The sequence below is a fragment of the Coturnix japonica genome, chromosome 3 (genome assembly GCF_001577835.2).
Source record: "Coturnix japonica isolate 7356 chromosome 3, Coturnix japonica 2.1, whole genome shotgun sequence".
NCBI classification, from domain to species: Eukaryota; Metazoa; Chordata; class Aves; order Galliformes; family Phasianidae; genus Coturnix; species Coturnix japonica.
Window position 1 is genome coordinate 45599059 of NC_029518.1, and position 15000 is coordinate 45614058.

The 15000-nt window shown below is 37.3% G+C and overlaps 1 protein-coding gene across 2 annotated transcripts in view; it reads left to right on the forward strand.

Annotated features, from left to right (window-relative positions):
- The window catches only part of TIAM2 (TIAM Rac1 associated GEF 2), an 85214-nt gene that overhangs the window by 20888 nt on the left and 49326 nt on the right, over positions 1 to 15000 (forward strand). The window contains exons 6-9 of one of the 2 annotated variants that reach the window (XM_015858245.1): positions 3279 to 3464; positions 4592 to 4738; positions 7764 to 7826; positions 12399 to 12566. In XM_015858245.1, coding sequence (XP_015713731.1) covers positions 3279 to 3464; positions 4592 to 4738; positions 7764 to 7826; positions 12399 to 12566 — 564 coding nt within the window. The remainder of the gene's footprint in view (positions 1 to 3278; positions 3465 to 4591; positions 4739 to 7763; positions 7827 to 12398; positions 12567 to 15000) is intronic. The other variant, XM_015858246.1, reaches the window with a different exon arrangement.

Consider the following 15000-nt stretch of genomic DNA (forward strand, 5'->3'; position numbering starts at 1 on the left):
ATTGAAACTAGGAGAGAAAGGTAGGTGTTTTGGATGCCCTTGATGTTCAGGCTTGCAGTGCAAACAAGCAGCAATAACCGAGCGGGTCACATGTATGCTTGTTTGTTTTGGCATGCCTCCCATCAGGCAGTATCTCTTATCTCTTTGTGGACTCTCTTCTTGTTGCTGTTAGCCTGTCACCCATTCCCACTCTCACTGCTGCCTGCTGCATGTGCTTTTTCCCATTTGCTTTAGAACAGATTTCAAAAGTGTTGTCTGTACAGGATGAACCTAAGTCCTTGAGCTGTCTTTGGACAGTCCTCTCACGTGGGTCACAGGTTTGCCTCACACAATAGCAGAGTGAAGATTGTAGCATCTAATCTTCAGGCTGTAAATTAACTTCATGGACCAGGTTATAGTGAGCTTTGAAGTTGTTGCTTTTTTTATTTGTGAGCTTCCCCCATCTAGCCCTCAAGAATATAAATCTTTCGGAAGAATTATCATAGTTTAAAAGGCTTAGACAAATAGCAGCTGGTATTGGTTTGTGGTCTCCAATTGTTTCCAGACATCCATGGTTTTGATAAGACTACAAGACAATCTCAGAAATTCCCTGCCTACAGCTTTTGCTAATGCCATTAAATGTAACATCATGATTACCGATGCTTTTGGAGCTGATTAGCTAGCATCCTGAATGACTGATAAACACTTTAATTTAATTATTTCTTTAGAACATCCTTGTGTTTTACCTCACTCCCCCTTCTGAGATTATTTTAAAATACAACTTACTTGAAAGGAGTAAATGAAGATTCTGAAGAAAGCCTCAGAAACATAGGACCTGAGTTCAGCTTGTGTTCAGTGGGAACAGGATGTTCCGTTCCAGCAGCACCCAGAACAAGCCTTGCTCTATTCTTGAGGTGTTGATTCTGTACATGGAGATATCATTCCAGAGGGAAAGACTTTGCTTGAATTTGTAGGTTTTGGTTTATTAGATGTTGACATGGAGGAAGAGCTGGTCACAAAGGCTCTTTCTGGTATTGTTCCATATGTAAGATATAGGCATGCAGTAAAATATTGGATAAAGAGTATCTTGAGAGAAGAGAGCAAAATGAAGGACAGTGTTCAAAAAAAATCAAAGAAAAAAAATAATTGTTCTTTATGGGACATAAAGGATGCATGTTTTGAAAGTGTAGCATGAGACTGGGGGAGGTGTTGTCATTAGATATGAGGGCTACACTGAAATTAATGCCTCCTATGTTATTCTGTTGACCCATGACGTCAGAGGCAGATGTTGGTAGTATGGTAGTAAGGGCTGAATCTTCCCAACAATATTCCATTACATTTTGATGCCATGCAGTGAAAGTCTGACAAAATGACGTCTAACATAGGATGAAGAAAAAGTATGTCACTGAATTCTTCCATGTAGAAAACAATTGCACTCATTGACACTAATAGATGATTGCTGAATGGTGATAGAGATTTCAGCACAGTAAGGTGGTGGGTGGTGTGTTTCAGCAGTGGCAACAGTGATGTAGAAGGCAAGCCACATTTGGAGTGGCACTGCATATTTTCATGAGCAGGGCTTGCAGGTTCTTGATCATCACCAATGAGAATGCACATCTAAGGGTGTTGACTGCTGAGAAATATTGTTTTGTAGTTGTTCTATCAAATACTGTGCTCTTTGCAGCAGTTGTAGTTTCCATGGAAGTGAATAGGAAGCATAGCTTTCAGAGCTATTTACATATATATCTCAGTCCATTTTCTCTGGACTACTATGAGTTTGTCCTGTTATTGCCTTCCCTTTCCTTCCTTTATCCTCAATGCCTAATGCTTCCACAACTATAGCTGTAGCTGATGCTACAGTTTGTGAATACATGTGTAAGAAAGCTAGAATAGGTAATGTCTCTATCAGTTGTAGTGATTTTGTGGTACTTGGCAATGTTATAAGAAAACTGAACTGATTTTGCTTCTAGAGGGACCTATCGGTCAAATAGTTCATCTGATATTTTTGTGATATTGATCAGCTTATTTTCTAAGTCATAAAACTGCTTGTTCCAACATTGATTAATTTTAGATGACAATTTTTTTTACACTCAGGGATTGGCAAGTCATGTCAGCGAAATGTATGAGGGCAATACATATGTTAGAGGAAATGCGATAAACTTTCTCCATAACCCTAAACCACCAGTTTAACAAGTTTACAGTGATATGAACTGATATTTGAAGAAAAACACTGTCAAGGAATTTTAACAACTATCAGTTGATGTACATTAAGTTACTGTACATTAACCCAATGTAGATGCCTTTTCTGTCTTCTCATGAGTGAATGTGCTTACTATATTAAACGCAGCTGCATTCTTATTTGCATTATTTATCCATATTAATGTATATTATACACCGTGGGGCAGATTTGAGCTGTCAACATGTAAACAGAAAATTAAAAGCAAAATCTGACTTTAGTGTAAAATTTAAGTATCTGTGTTTGTGTAGATGAGTGTGCATCATTCTGCCATATGAGTCTTGATTCAGGACTTCACTCATCTAGTATGTATTTAAGTCTTTTCGCTTTCCTAATTTTATATTAAAATTAGATTTAGTTATCTGATGCATCCACATCTATCTCTGTTAAATGTTTAAAAATTTTTATAAGGGTATGTATACATTCTTACATGTGGTCCAGTAATTTGTATGGAGTATATGTAACTTATTCTTGCATTATTGCTGAGCATAGGCATGTTTTAAACTATTAGTCAAAGAATTGTATGTGCTCCCATTGCCAGTATTGTCTCCTGTGTACAGAAGGGTTCTGCTCATATTTCCACCATCTTCATATAGCCTCTCTATCAGTGCAGCTACTTCACTTAGTGTAGTGAATTAGTGTAGCTGTGCAGTCTCGCTTTCAGCCAGGCAGCTATACAATCTCAATTCACAAAATGAAGGAAACAAAAATAATCTCAAAAAAGAAAAAAAGGAGAAAAGAGGAAAAAAAAATAGCCTTCATGAACCACAAGGTTATGTTTTTATGTAACTGCTTTAGTGGCTATCAAACTACTCGAAGTTCATGGTATGTTCATCTTGTCAGTATGCATTTAAGACCACCAGCTTTGTTTTATTTCAAGTCATCTTTTGGGTTGATGTAACACAATATGACTGAATGTGTTTTGGCAGGGAATAACTAATCTAATCCATATAGCACCAGATGAAAGTAATTTACTGTGGGTTTGTGGAAGAGCTCAGATTTTCAGTGCAGCCCACAAAGACATTTTTTCCCCTTTTAATTGTCTCTTTTTATATCTAAACAGATCCAGCAATGGGAACAGAACCTGGAAAAATTTAACATGGACCTTTTCCGAATGCGATGTTACCTAGCCAGTTTGCAAGGTGGGGAGCTTCCGAACCCAAAGAGCCTTTTGGCTGCTGCCAGTCGTCCTTCAAAATTGGCACTGGGAAGGCTTGGCATTTTCTCAGTTTCATCCTTCCATGCACTGGTAAGTACAAATGTACTTTTCATGGGTGTGTCACACAAAGCCATCATTATTACTGTATTTACATGTGAAATTGTGCTAGGATAAATAATTCTTGCACCCCCATGCATTGTTCAGATGGCCTTGTTCCCTTGTTTCTGCCTCTTCCTTGGCTGCAACAAATGTTCTTTCAAAGTGACAGGCTTTGAACCCATGAGTATATATGGGCATGACTTTTTTTGGTCTCTGAGGACTCTGGAATTGGCTGCTTCTGACCCGTATCTAAAGAAATAAAGCTAGACATAAAAGTAAGCAAGTAATAGTGTTGAAATTCTGTCACTGCAATTTTGACCCTTTGAGTTTGGAGTTTAAAGTGACATAAACCACTGGTTGTCATTTTGAACAAGTTATTGTGGTCTCTCTTGGTTGAGAAAATCCTTTGTGGAGGTCCCAGATCTCCATTTTTTTAGAGACAGTACCCTCCTGAAGAGAAAGTATTTTTAAAATTGACAGAAATGGGAGGCAATCTAAATTTGCAAGTCACTTTTAAAAATGATGGGTTATGTTTGTAAAGAGGAATGAGGAAATACCTCTGCTGTAAGCTGTTGTCACCTTGTTGGCTTCAAGTAAACTATAACAGTAGCAGGCATGCTTCTTCTTTTAATCTTTACAGGACTGCGAAGCTGGTCTCTGCAGCAAGAGATAGAGCATGTTTTCTGCATGAACTGATGAATTTCTGCATCAGACTGAATATTAGCCTTGAAAGACCCAACAGAGAATGTGTTTCTCTCAGCCACTATTTTTATCTGTATATTTTGTGTCGTTGCTTGTCAATGACACAATAGTATAGCACTTTTATCTTCTATGTTTGCCAGCTTTGTCTAGATTATCATTCTTTTTCAGAGTCTTTTCATTAACTTCTTCTGTTTTTCAGTGCAACATTTTCCAGTTCCTTCTCTTTTATGACCTTCTAATTTTGCCTCATGAAAAAAATTATGCTCTTACACCATTTGAATATGAAAAAAAGCATCATGGCATATTGCATTGAGATAAACTGAAGAAACTTGCGTTTGTTCTCTTAGGTTGAAATAACTATCAGTATTTTGCTTTTATGAAAATGCTATAAAGAAGTTCTGTCTGTGTTTAAATAGATCTGCTCCAGGGATGAAGCTGCTCTCAGAAAGCGTACCCTGTCTCTGTCTCAAAGAGTCCGAAATAAGAAGGGTTTGTTTTCTTCACTAAAAGGACTGGACACGCTGGCAAGAAAAGGAAAAGAAAAGCGACCTTCCATAACACAGGTAAATCTTATTTACTGAGGATTTAGGATACTGGAAGTAGAGAAGGGCTTGTTTCTACTGGGGCTTATCCTGCCTAATGCTGTCGGTGCATGGTGAAGGAGACATCTGCCCATCAGGTTTGCCTCTACAATTTCAATAGACATTATAGACTTACAATGAGAACGTCACTTGTGAAGAGGCATTGGCATATGTCTGATTTTGGATTCCTTTGTGTTAAATAAAGTTGATGAATGAGAGATTTGTCCCTGTGGATTAGTTTATCTGCAGTTCAAGACAATCTCTTCTGAATTTGTAAGAAAACTCATCTTCTGGCCATCTTGCAAATTGTTGTGAAGTAGGATTTCTTTGGAGAAAACCTGTATGCAAGTCTTTAATTTGGTGTTGTGTTGATGCATATCTGGGACTCTGAAGTACTATTGCAATTTAATACAGAATAACATTGGTGATTCTTCATGGGGGGGGTGGGGTGGGGGAGGGGGAAGGAGAGACTGATCCAAAGATAGCGGCCTTTGGCATTGCCTCTCACAGGAGGTATACAAAGCAAATCTACCCATATTTGTATTACTGTAGTCCCCCAGAACTGGTGAAACAGACTTAATATTGCAAAATAACAGGTCCGAATTTTCTGGTCTGTTTATTTATGTTTTTAATGGGTAAATATTTATCTGCGTGTTGCTTTGGGATGAAGCTTCTTTTGAAGACTGATAGGCATTTTTTTGCATATCAGTTGAGGTGTGTTATATGGTGATGCTGAATAAGAATAAAAGCTCAAATCTGTCTGTCATTTGAAAGAGGGAACTGGTTGAAAGATTTTCTCCAGGTGGTCTTTCTCATATATTTTTCAGTGTTCTCTGTGACAGGTGAGGCTAGTCTGCGAGTTCTACATCTTTATTTCTTTATTAATAACAGACCTGAGGGAAGGGTTGCTGTGCCCATTAGCTTCATTTCCAGCTGTGCTGATATCTCTCACTGCCTTAACTGTATGATACATCCCCCTGTACTCTTTGTAGCCTGAGAAGTGGATTCTGTGGAGCTCAGGGACAGGGAATCTCATTTCCACGACAAGGCAAGGAGGCTCCTGCTGCCCTCCTAGCTGTTTCCTGAGCACAGGCAGAGCTGTCCCCTGTGCGTCCTCACCCTCTGTTCCAAAACTTGCAACAGCTGGCCCTAAAAAGTGTTCATTTTCATCCAAGAACTCAGATTCTTGTGTTTATTTGATTTTTTTTTTTTTTTTTTTTTTTATTAAGCAACCTACAATAAAATTAAGGAAATGTAAATTCTGAGTGTTGCATATTTAATAACACTGCACTATGACTCATACTCATAAAAGTGAAGAATTTTTAAAGGCATGAATTAAAAACTGACCCTTGAACCTGGAAAGTGGCTGAAAGGGGAGCCATGTCATTGCTCAGACTAGTGTATATGCACGTAATTGTAAATCAGAATAGGCCTGGGGCTGCCTTTCTTGTCAGCTTTTCAACCCGCTGGGAAACTGGGTTAAGTAGGAAAAGTCAGGGTTGGTTCTCTCCTAATTGTGCTCCGACATCTGTTTCACAAAAAAAGGTTAAAAATTTCATGCGCTCATGGGTTTAATTAAAATTCATTTGACTAGAGCTAGTATGGTGTCTATGGTACTCTTGCTTCAAAATTAGATGCTATGTTCTTGACCATCGTTGCATCAGAGAAGTTTTAATTTTTATCTTATTTTTATGTTGTTAATAATAATTCAAAAAATAGGGTGCAGAGTTTCTGTTCCAGGAGGCTTTTGTAAACATCAGTGAAGTCACTTGGTCTTTTAGAAACCAGTTAATAAAACTGAACTGTAGCAGATGGGGGCTGTCTAGGCTCACATTATCCCCAGTTTCTTAAATGCTTATCTGCTTTTCTTCAGTCTAAATGATAAACTATTTTGAGAAATCATAAACAATAAAATGCTTTGACTACATCTGCGGGTAAGACAAGAAAGAGGAAGTTCAAAAGTAGTGCCTGTTAGACACACTGTCAGAAACTACATTTTATGTGAAATGTTAGAAAAGAGTTTGTCATTGTCTTGGATTATCCAAAAGGATTTTCCAAGGAAAAAAAGGGGGGGAGGGGAAAGAAAGGTCAGATGTAAGTCAGATGATGTTGTACTGATTTGTAGATTCCAGAAGGAGACTAAAAGTGCAGTTTATATTTGTAATTTGGGACAGTAATGTTACTACCTGCAAATCAAGATCTTATATGAACTGTCTAGATCTATCCTTATGTTTATATAACTCTTATCACCAAAATATCTGATTGTAGCCTTAGCTATTGATTTTTTTTTTAATTTATTTTTTTTAAATTTAATTGCAAGAATAGTCCTAACATCTTTGTGGGATACTATTAACTACTACTTCCTAGCCTCTCTGTAGAAACTACTACTTTCTACACATGGGAAATGTAGATTGTAGTTTCTGCTTTTGTCAGTTCTGAAGTAGGGCAATAGTCAGCTAGTGACTTCCTTGCTAGTGCTGGTGGGGGCCAAGTATGCTGTTCTAGCTAAAGTTATATTACTACCAACAGTGTCAGGCTTGCTGTTCAGGTAGATGAGCTGAAAAGCTGTAGGGGATGATATTTTCCAAATCTGCAATATTAATTCAAAATTGCTTCTTCAAATCATTGAGATTTGTAGCTGTACCTAATGATATAGCAAATGGTAAAACTGTAACTTGGAGAAGAGTACATTATTTGATGGTCATTGTCTTTAAAGTTACTGCTAAGTAGCAGATAGGAAAAAACCAAACAAGCATGTGGATGCTTTTGTATATGTTTGAATATAAGTGTACACATAACTCTGAAGGAGAACATTGACTTAAACTTTCTTTATGGAGGGAGAATTCCTATTTCCTTAATACTACCTCCCATCAAAATAAAACAACCAGAAGTGCAAAACCATCCCTGGTTTGGGAATTAAATATATTCATCTAGTTTTTGTTTCTTCAGTTGTAACCAATTAATTATATAATTTGTTTAGCCTATTTATTTTTCTGTATTGTTATAGATTTTTGACTCCGCTGGAGGGCATGGAATTGCTGGTGTCCAGAATTCAGCCAACTCTGCTGAGGTAAGAGAAGCCTGTCCCTATTCTGCACCATCTTAATTTAAATTCCCAAATGTATTTCTAGAATATATAAGCATGTTACAAGGTTGGTTCAGAAACCCCACCGAGGTTCATAAAAGTAAAGTCAGTGTTAGATGGCAGAGCTACAGTTCTGCTCACTTTCAGTTTCTCAACATGCGTGGTAGCCCTTAACAAGTAATAATAATAATAATAATAAAACGCCTAGAAACTTCTTTACAGCACTAGTCCTTTCTGGTATACAATGTCTGTATGGTGGTATCTAAGAAAGATTTTGAACTGAGGTTGTTTGCAGGTTTTGCCTTTGTATTGTGGCCAATGCTAAACTTTATTTTTCCCCTTCGTCTAGTTCAACAGAACCTGTATGTTTTGAGTGGTAAGGCCAATGAAATTCAAGTCCTGTGGGCAGAGGAGTGAGTTAATGTACAAGACATAGGACGTTGGTCACAATCCCTTTTGGTTCCTGCAGCCTCTCTGGGGATAGTGTCACCATCCACTCACTGGAGTCAGAGCAGGACACTCTCAAGTCCATAACCAAAACACATGTAGGAGCACTTCATGTTGTCAAACTACTGTAGTGCTTATACAGACAGGTTCTTCTTCCCTTGCTAGGCTTGTACAGATAAGTACCAAGTGAAGGATTAAATATTAGGTGCAGAGTTTCTGGACTTGGTTTTGTGTGTAGAATTGCAATATGTGCCAGATGAAAAAAGGGATTGGTCTTCCCACCTACTTTCTATCCCTATTCTTTTGTTCTTGAAACAGATATATATTTTTTAATGTAGTTTAAGACTTAGGAGAAGACTTGAAAGAAAGAAAGCATGTCACAGTACTACTCGTTTTCAGCTGAATATGTGTACCAGGTCTTAGACAAAAAGTCAAAAACTGCTTTTAGAATAAAATCTTGCTTTTGAAAATGATTAACAGTAGGAATAGGATTTCATGGCAAAGCTTTGGAGAAAGTTCAAAATCTTTCATATGCTTTCCTATTGTTGGATTTTTGGGTATCATTACTTGCTACGGGGTTTCTTTCCCCATCAGAGGTAGTCATGTGATGGCTAGGTAATAAAGAAATGTGTAATAATGTGTAAGCTAACTGAGAGTTATCTCCAATTGACAGCAATCCTGTAGTTCTGATTTTTTGGAAGTATCTTCACTTTCTGTGTGTCTTTTGAAGCGATGTACTGAAACAACTGAATTCCCTTTGTTACTTGACCTCTTGCCTGTTATATCCTGGAGTGGGAAAATATTTATACGAAATCGCCCCTCTCTTTTCCAAATAAATTATCATTATGTGAGATTTCTGGGGGACATGATCTCCTATTGAGAAAACTCACAAATTCTTCTAAAACCTACCACTGACTGTGGTGCCAGGTTGCCTCAATTTCACATCTCAGAAATAGCAAAAAAAAAAAAAAAAAAAAAAAAAAAAAAAAAAAAAAAAAAAAAAGGTCAAGTCCTCTTAAATCTTGGGGAGATTTGGTCCCTCCTAAATCTAGTATGAAGCAAAATCTCTTGTGTACAACTCCTGAAGGTTCTTCCCAGAGGAATGGTGTGCTGGTCCCTCATTGTTGCCACTGATCCCATTGAGGCTGGGGGATCAACATCATCACTTGATGCAGCCAGTTCTGCTGTGGGTTTTGTGTCCCCTGGCATCTCTTGGTCTTCTTGAACCTTTGTGAGGAGAGACAGACTGGTCTTGGACATTGCACAAGGCAGGAATAATGACATCCACTTGCCTTGGTGCTGTCTGGAAAGGGTCAAGGTCTGCCTCTGCTCTGTCTGGGCAGAAACAGCCAGCATATGGTCAACCTTGCTGCAGGTTTTGGTCAGACCATTAAAAAAGTTAAATGGGGTTGTTTCAGGACTTTAAAAAGTACTCCAGCTTAGGTGTAGAAGTGGAGCTCTGGATCTCAACTTTATTTTTAGAAAAGCATTACCAATTGAACTGTGTTTCAAAAACCTTTTTTTTTTAATGGGAATTAAATACAGTGTGGGCATTTTTAAGATCCTGACGTTTTCATGAATCACACGACAACTCAGAAATGATTCATCATAGCTCTGAAAACCGTTACTTTGGCACTAACCCATTTTCATTGGCTAATTTCAATAAAAAACAAAACCGGATAAAAACTTTTATAAAATGCTACCCGAGGAATGCAGTGAATTACAAACAGCGAACTCTGACTTGAAGGCTGTATTTTCCCTGAAAGGGATGATAAAAATGGAGACAAATAGTGAGGGAAATTATGAAGTAACCTATTGGTCCTGCAGCAACGTTATGGCACAACGTGTGACAGTCTGCAAATTCTGGCATGTATTTCTGGAAAATTGGATGGGTTGTTTTAACTTTATGTGGCAATGAATGAATGAACTATTGTAGTATTAGTCACTGTGGGCATAACAAGAAAAAGTTTCTTCATGTCAGATTTTCTGAGATGGAAAATGTGGATGAAGCAACAATATATTCACTGCAGTTAAAGAACATGTTTTGTTTAATAACAGACAAGTTTATCTTGTGGCTTATGTTTGAGCACCAATGTACATGGCAAGGAAGGGGAAGCGTCTTCTATAGTCGGAAGAACTTTGTCATGTCATAAATGTTTCAGAAGAAGGTGGCTTTGTGGAAACCTATTTCTCATCACCTTCATCCTCTGTTTTTGTTTTGATTAACTTTTTTTTAAATTTATTTTTCTTTTAATCTGTTGCAAAAGTGAGATTCATTTTTTTTTTGTTGAACAGATGCAAAGAGCTATTATTGCAGGATAGTAAACCATTTTGGTAATTAGAAATCTCTGAACTGATAGGAGCATCTAAGTCAATGTACCTCAAAGGAAGCTGCTGGAGAATTCAGTCTTACCATTTCTGTCTCAACTCTTGCAGTATGCTTGCCTTGCCCTTTCTCATTCCTGCTATATATGCTGTGGAAGATCATAATTTGCTCCCAGGCACTTGACTGACTGGTTTCTGAGAGCATCACAGATCCACTGGAATTATCTTTTTCGACTATGGCAGTTTTACAAGCAGTCTGGAGCTGCAGCCACTAAAGTGAAACTCCACCTGGTGTAGATTTCATCGCTCCATTAATTGCAATGGCATAACAGAACTGCTGTTTTGTATAATAGTTGTTCTATTCTCGCAGGACTTCTGTGGACCCATGCTAATCAATATTTCATTTTCAACTAGTTATAAAGGATAGTTGAGCAATCAGTGTAAGATTCTTGAATGCTCTTGCTTCACTAATATCATTCTGCCAAAACCAGCACTACTCTTGCATAAAATGATTATTGTGGTTCATCTGCAACCTGAATTTCTGCACTGTTTAATAATTTCATGAATAGGACTGTTTATTACATTTTTTTTTTTTACAGCCACAGTTATTTAGAAAAACAAAATAATATTGGTCTCTGTTGCTGTTGATAGATTGTTGTCAATAACTTTGATGCCTGCAGCAAGGGAAGCAGTCCCTGTGCACTGATTTTACTGCAGCTTTTAATTGCAGTAGACCACTGGGCTTGTGTCCCTGCAGAGTCAGTAGGAAGAATTGCATAATCAAGAAGCTTTTTGTAGGTGGCAAACACACCCAAACCAACAGAGGCTATAAACAAACTAGCAAAGCAAAAGCAGTCCAAAGTTAGGCACTCTAAGATAGCTCAGAGTATCTTAAGATCCATCTTGGGTCACAGTTCTGCTGCTTTCCTGGGTTACTGTCACTTTCCTTTGGCTTTAAGGAGGAATCCAGGGAGCACCTCTTCGTAAACAGAATGCCTTGATGAGGGCAGTGAAGTGATGTGCTGAATAGGCAGACCCAAATAGTGAAGTGAAACTTAAGGTTTAGAAGTGCTTACGGTGTTTTTCTTCTCCTTGTGTGGCTTTCTTTGAAATGTCTACCATGAAGTGCAGTGAAGAACAAAGTGTGAAAATGAAGGGTGAGAAAATGACAGGGATTTTGGTTAGGGTGGATATTGTACTGGATCAAGCTGAGTGGGTTTGGAGTGAGTGTGAATATGAACAAGACTGGTAAACAAGCAAATACTCTGCTACCTATGAATTAATGTGATTTCAAGCAGTAAACAGAGCAACACTAGATTCCTGCTTTAGTCCATTAATATGTTATGGCAAACCTTACTCTACAGTGCTCTCTGCTGGAAGTATACTATATTACCATTTTGTTCTGTCAAAATTACAGTAATTATGTTTTTTCAGATCTCTTAATTAGGTAAAATTGTAGTAGTCAGCTCTTCTTAAGAAATGTTTCCCACTGTGTTATAAAATCAGGTAGTTACATATTTTCAGTTAGAGTTAAATCAACAAATAATATGAGAAAAAGACATAAAGCCCATAATGGGAATACAGTGAAAGAACATTATCAAGAAAATCAAGTCATTGACAGTGAACGACAGGACTTTTCCCCTCATTTGCCATGGGAGTATACACAGTACAATGTCTAAAGATACAGTGGTATATATGTACTGCAAACTGTCAGTGTAAATGTATGTTTTTTGGCATTATTTTTGCAACATTCACGTACAATTTCTGTTTTTCTCTGGCTCCCAGCAGCAAGTTGATGAATTTTTGAATGTCTACTGCTCAGTACCGGACAGCATCCAGAAGGAGAATGCTTGGGAAACACAAACATACGTTCACTTCTGTGACGGTCAAGGTGTAGCTTTAACTCTGAAACCAGAACATAGGGTGGAAGATGTTCTGTCTCTGGCATGCAAGGTATTCATTTTTCACACACTTCAGAAGGAACATGATGTATTTAAGGACCTCCCTGTCTCTGCACCAATGCACGTTTTGAGTGGTTGCAGTGTTTCCTTTAGTAGCAGTATTTATGTGTTGTAGCCAAGTAGCAGGGTAGCAGGGCTGTGGAAAACTTTTTAAGAAGCATTGATCAAGACAGAGTGCACTGAGTCCTTACAGAGTGATAATGATTTACCAGCCTCTGAGAGATCTCCCATGTGTCTGCTTCAAGTTGCATTGCAGCAAACTGAATTGTTCTGCGCAAATTAGTCACAGAGGAGTAATGAGGACTAGTTGACTTAACAAATGAAGATAAGACATTTAAGACTGCTATGACAAATGCTTGTTAGATACGTTTGTTTCTTAAAGGGCGCTATTTTGCTTTTAACTACGTATCAGTCCTACCTGAGAATTTCTAAGAGTTGTGTTCCGTTCTGGGAGTCAATGCCAGAAATCTGAGAGACTGCAGTATGTCTTAGGACAGAAAATTGAATCACAGATGAAAGAAAGAGTGGAAATACTGATTTTTACCTTCTGACAAAAGATTACCACCTCATGAACATCACAACTTACCTAGCACCTCGGTCTTTATTTGTGCCAGTAGTTGAACTTCATGATTCAAATCAAATTACACAAAAAAGCTCTTTGAATGAGATAACTTTTTATATTCAAATCATTTTTTCCTGTTTTCTAACAGGTGGTTAATATATTTTATTTAATGCAAAGGTAAGGAGTTAAAATGGGGAGAACAAAAAAAAAAGTTGGGAGTCCTACTCAGTACAAAATCTGTCTGTAGTTTTTGACATAGATTAGTGTGAAATCTCAGGTAAGCTCATTCAGCTGGCTGGAAGTTGAGGCTTTTAATGAAGTAAAGGCCCCACTTCAGTGGCTCTCACCACATGATAATTTTGTAAACCAAATATATAAAGAAAGAAATTAGGAAATCATACAAGTTTCTAAAAATCTAGGATATGTTTTAAATCAAAAAAACACAACACGCTTGCTCTTTTAGAGAAGTCAGTGCATCGCTGGGGAGAAATTATCTCCTCATTGCTTTTGATGGTGGATACTGAATCCTGGAGAAACAGTTCATAGCCAAGTTTACTTCTCAGAAATACATTCCTCAGAATGAAGGAATTTTGAGACGTTATTTCACCAGCAGATGGCGCAGTATTGCTGAAACATTCAGACTTTAAGATAACACGTAAGAAATACGTCTGAATGATGAAATAAAATTTGTACACATGAAATTCCTTACCTCTCTTACTCCACTATTCCAAAGTATTTGTAATTCATTGAAAAATTTAAACTTTGTTTTAAATAATTTGATTTTTTTTTCTAAAACACTTTTTGTTTTTTTTTTTTCTCTTCCTCTTCTGTGTGCAAAGCTTTTCTTAAGCATTCTCTAAAGCAGACTACTTTCTGCTCATCTATCCTGTATTTTCATTCTACTATGGTGATTGTAAGGAATCTTTCTTCTAAACAGAACATGTTTGAATGCTGTGTGTATAAGGATACAATTCAAAGGTGGTTTTTTGTCATTCATGTCTTATGTGTTTCCTAATTTTCTCATTTCTGTTTTCTCTCTGAGGCTTTTGAGTAGCACATATGGAAAACAAAGAGCGTGCATTTGAATACAATTATTTAGGTTATAGCATGCTTGTAACTCAAACTTTTATAAGTAATAAAATGGTCAAGTAATTACTAGTTATTCAGTAGATTTTCTTTTCATAAGCTGCAGGGATGTGTAAATGAGGTTAAATAATCCTAAGGGATCCTGCCATTCCTTCTGTTTTAGTCATTCCTCTCTTGTTTGCTTTATTAATATGTTAAAATGTTTTATGCAGTGCTCTCAGCAGCATCCTGGTTTCAGAGCAACTCCTATCAGGGGCTTGGCATTTTCAGGCTAATATTCTCTGGGAATATTCCTATCTCCCTTTGGCTTCTTGTTGATACAAGATTTTGGCTTTGACCTCACATGGTGGAAAAAAAAATGTGTGAAACTCTCTGATCATAGGTGAAACCTAGCAATAAAAATAGAATCCAAAAAAGGCAAACCCTTAGGGAATCAGCTTCCCAGCCAATCCCCTTCTCTAGCAGCCCTTATATTCATACACATTTCCTATATGAGAAGAAAAAAGTTGCTAAGTAGAACTGAGCCATTACAAGTAGTCACAAAAGAAGATGGTTCTGAGTGTAAGTTCAAAAGTACAGAGAATAATTGTGATTATCTTTAGAAACATAGCGATGTTCAGTTAATCTAATAGCCAAGATATAGTACTTATGAAAGAAGTTGGATGAATTTTAAGGGAAAATGGAAACTGTACTTCAACATTAGCTTTGAAGCAAGACAGCTATTTTGTTTAGAGCACAGGAATAGTTTGAAAATGACTTGTTTAAATTACTTTTGCAT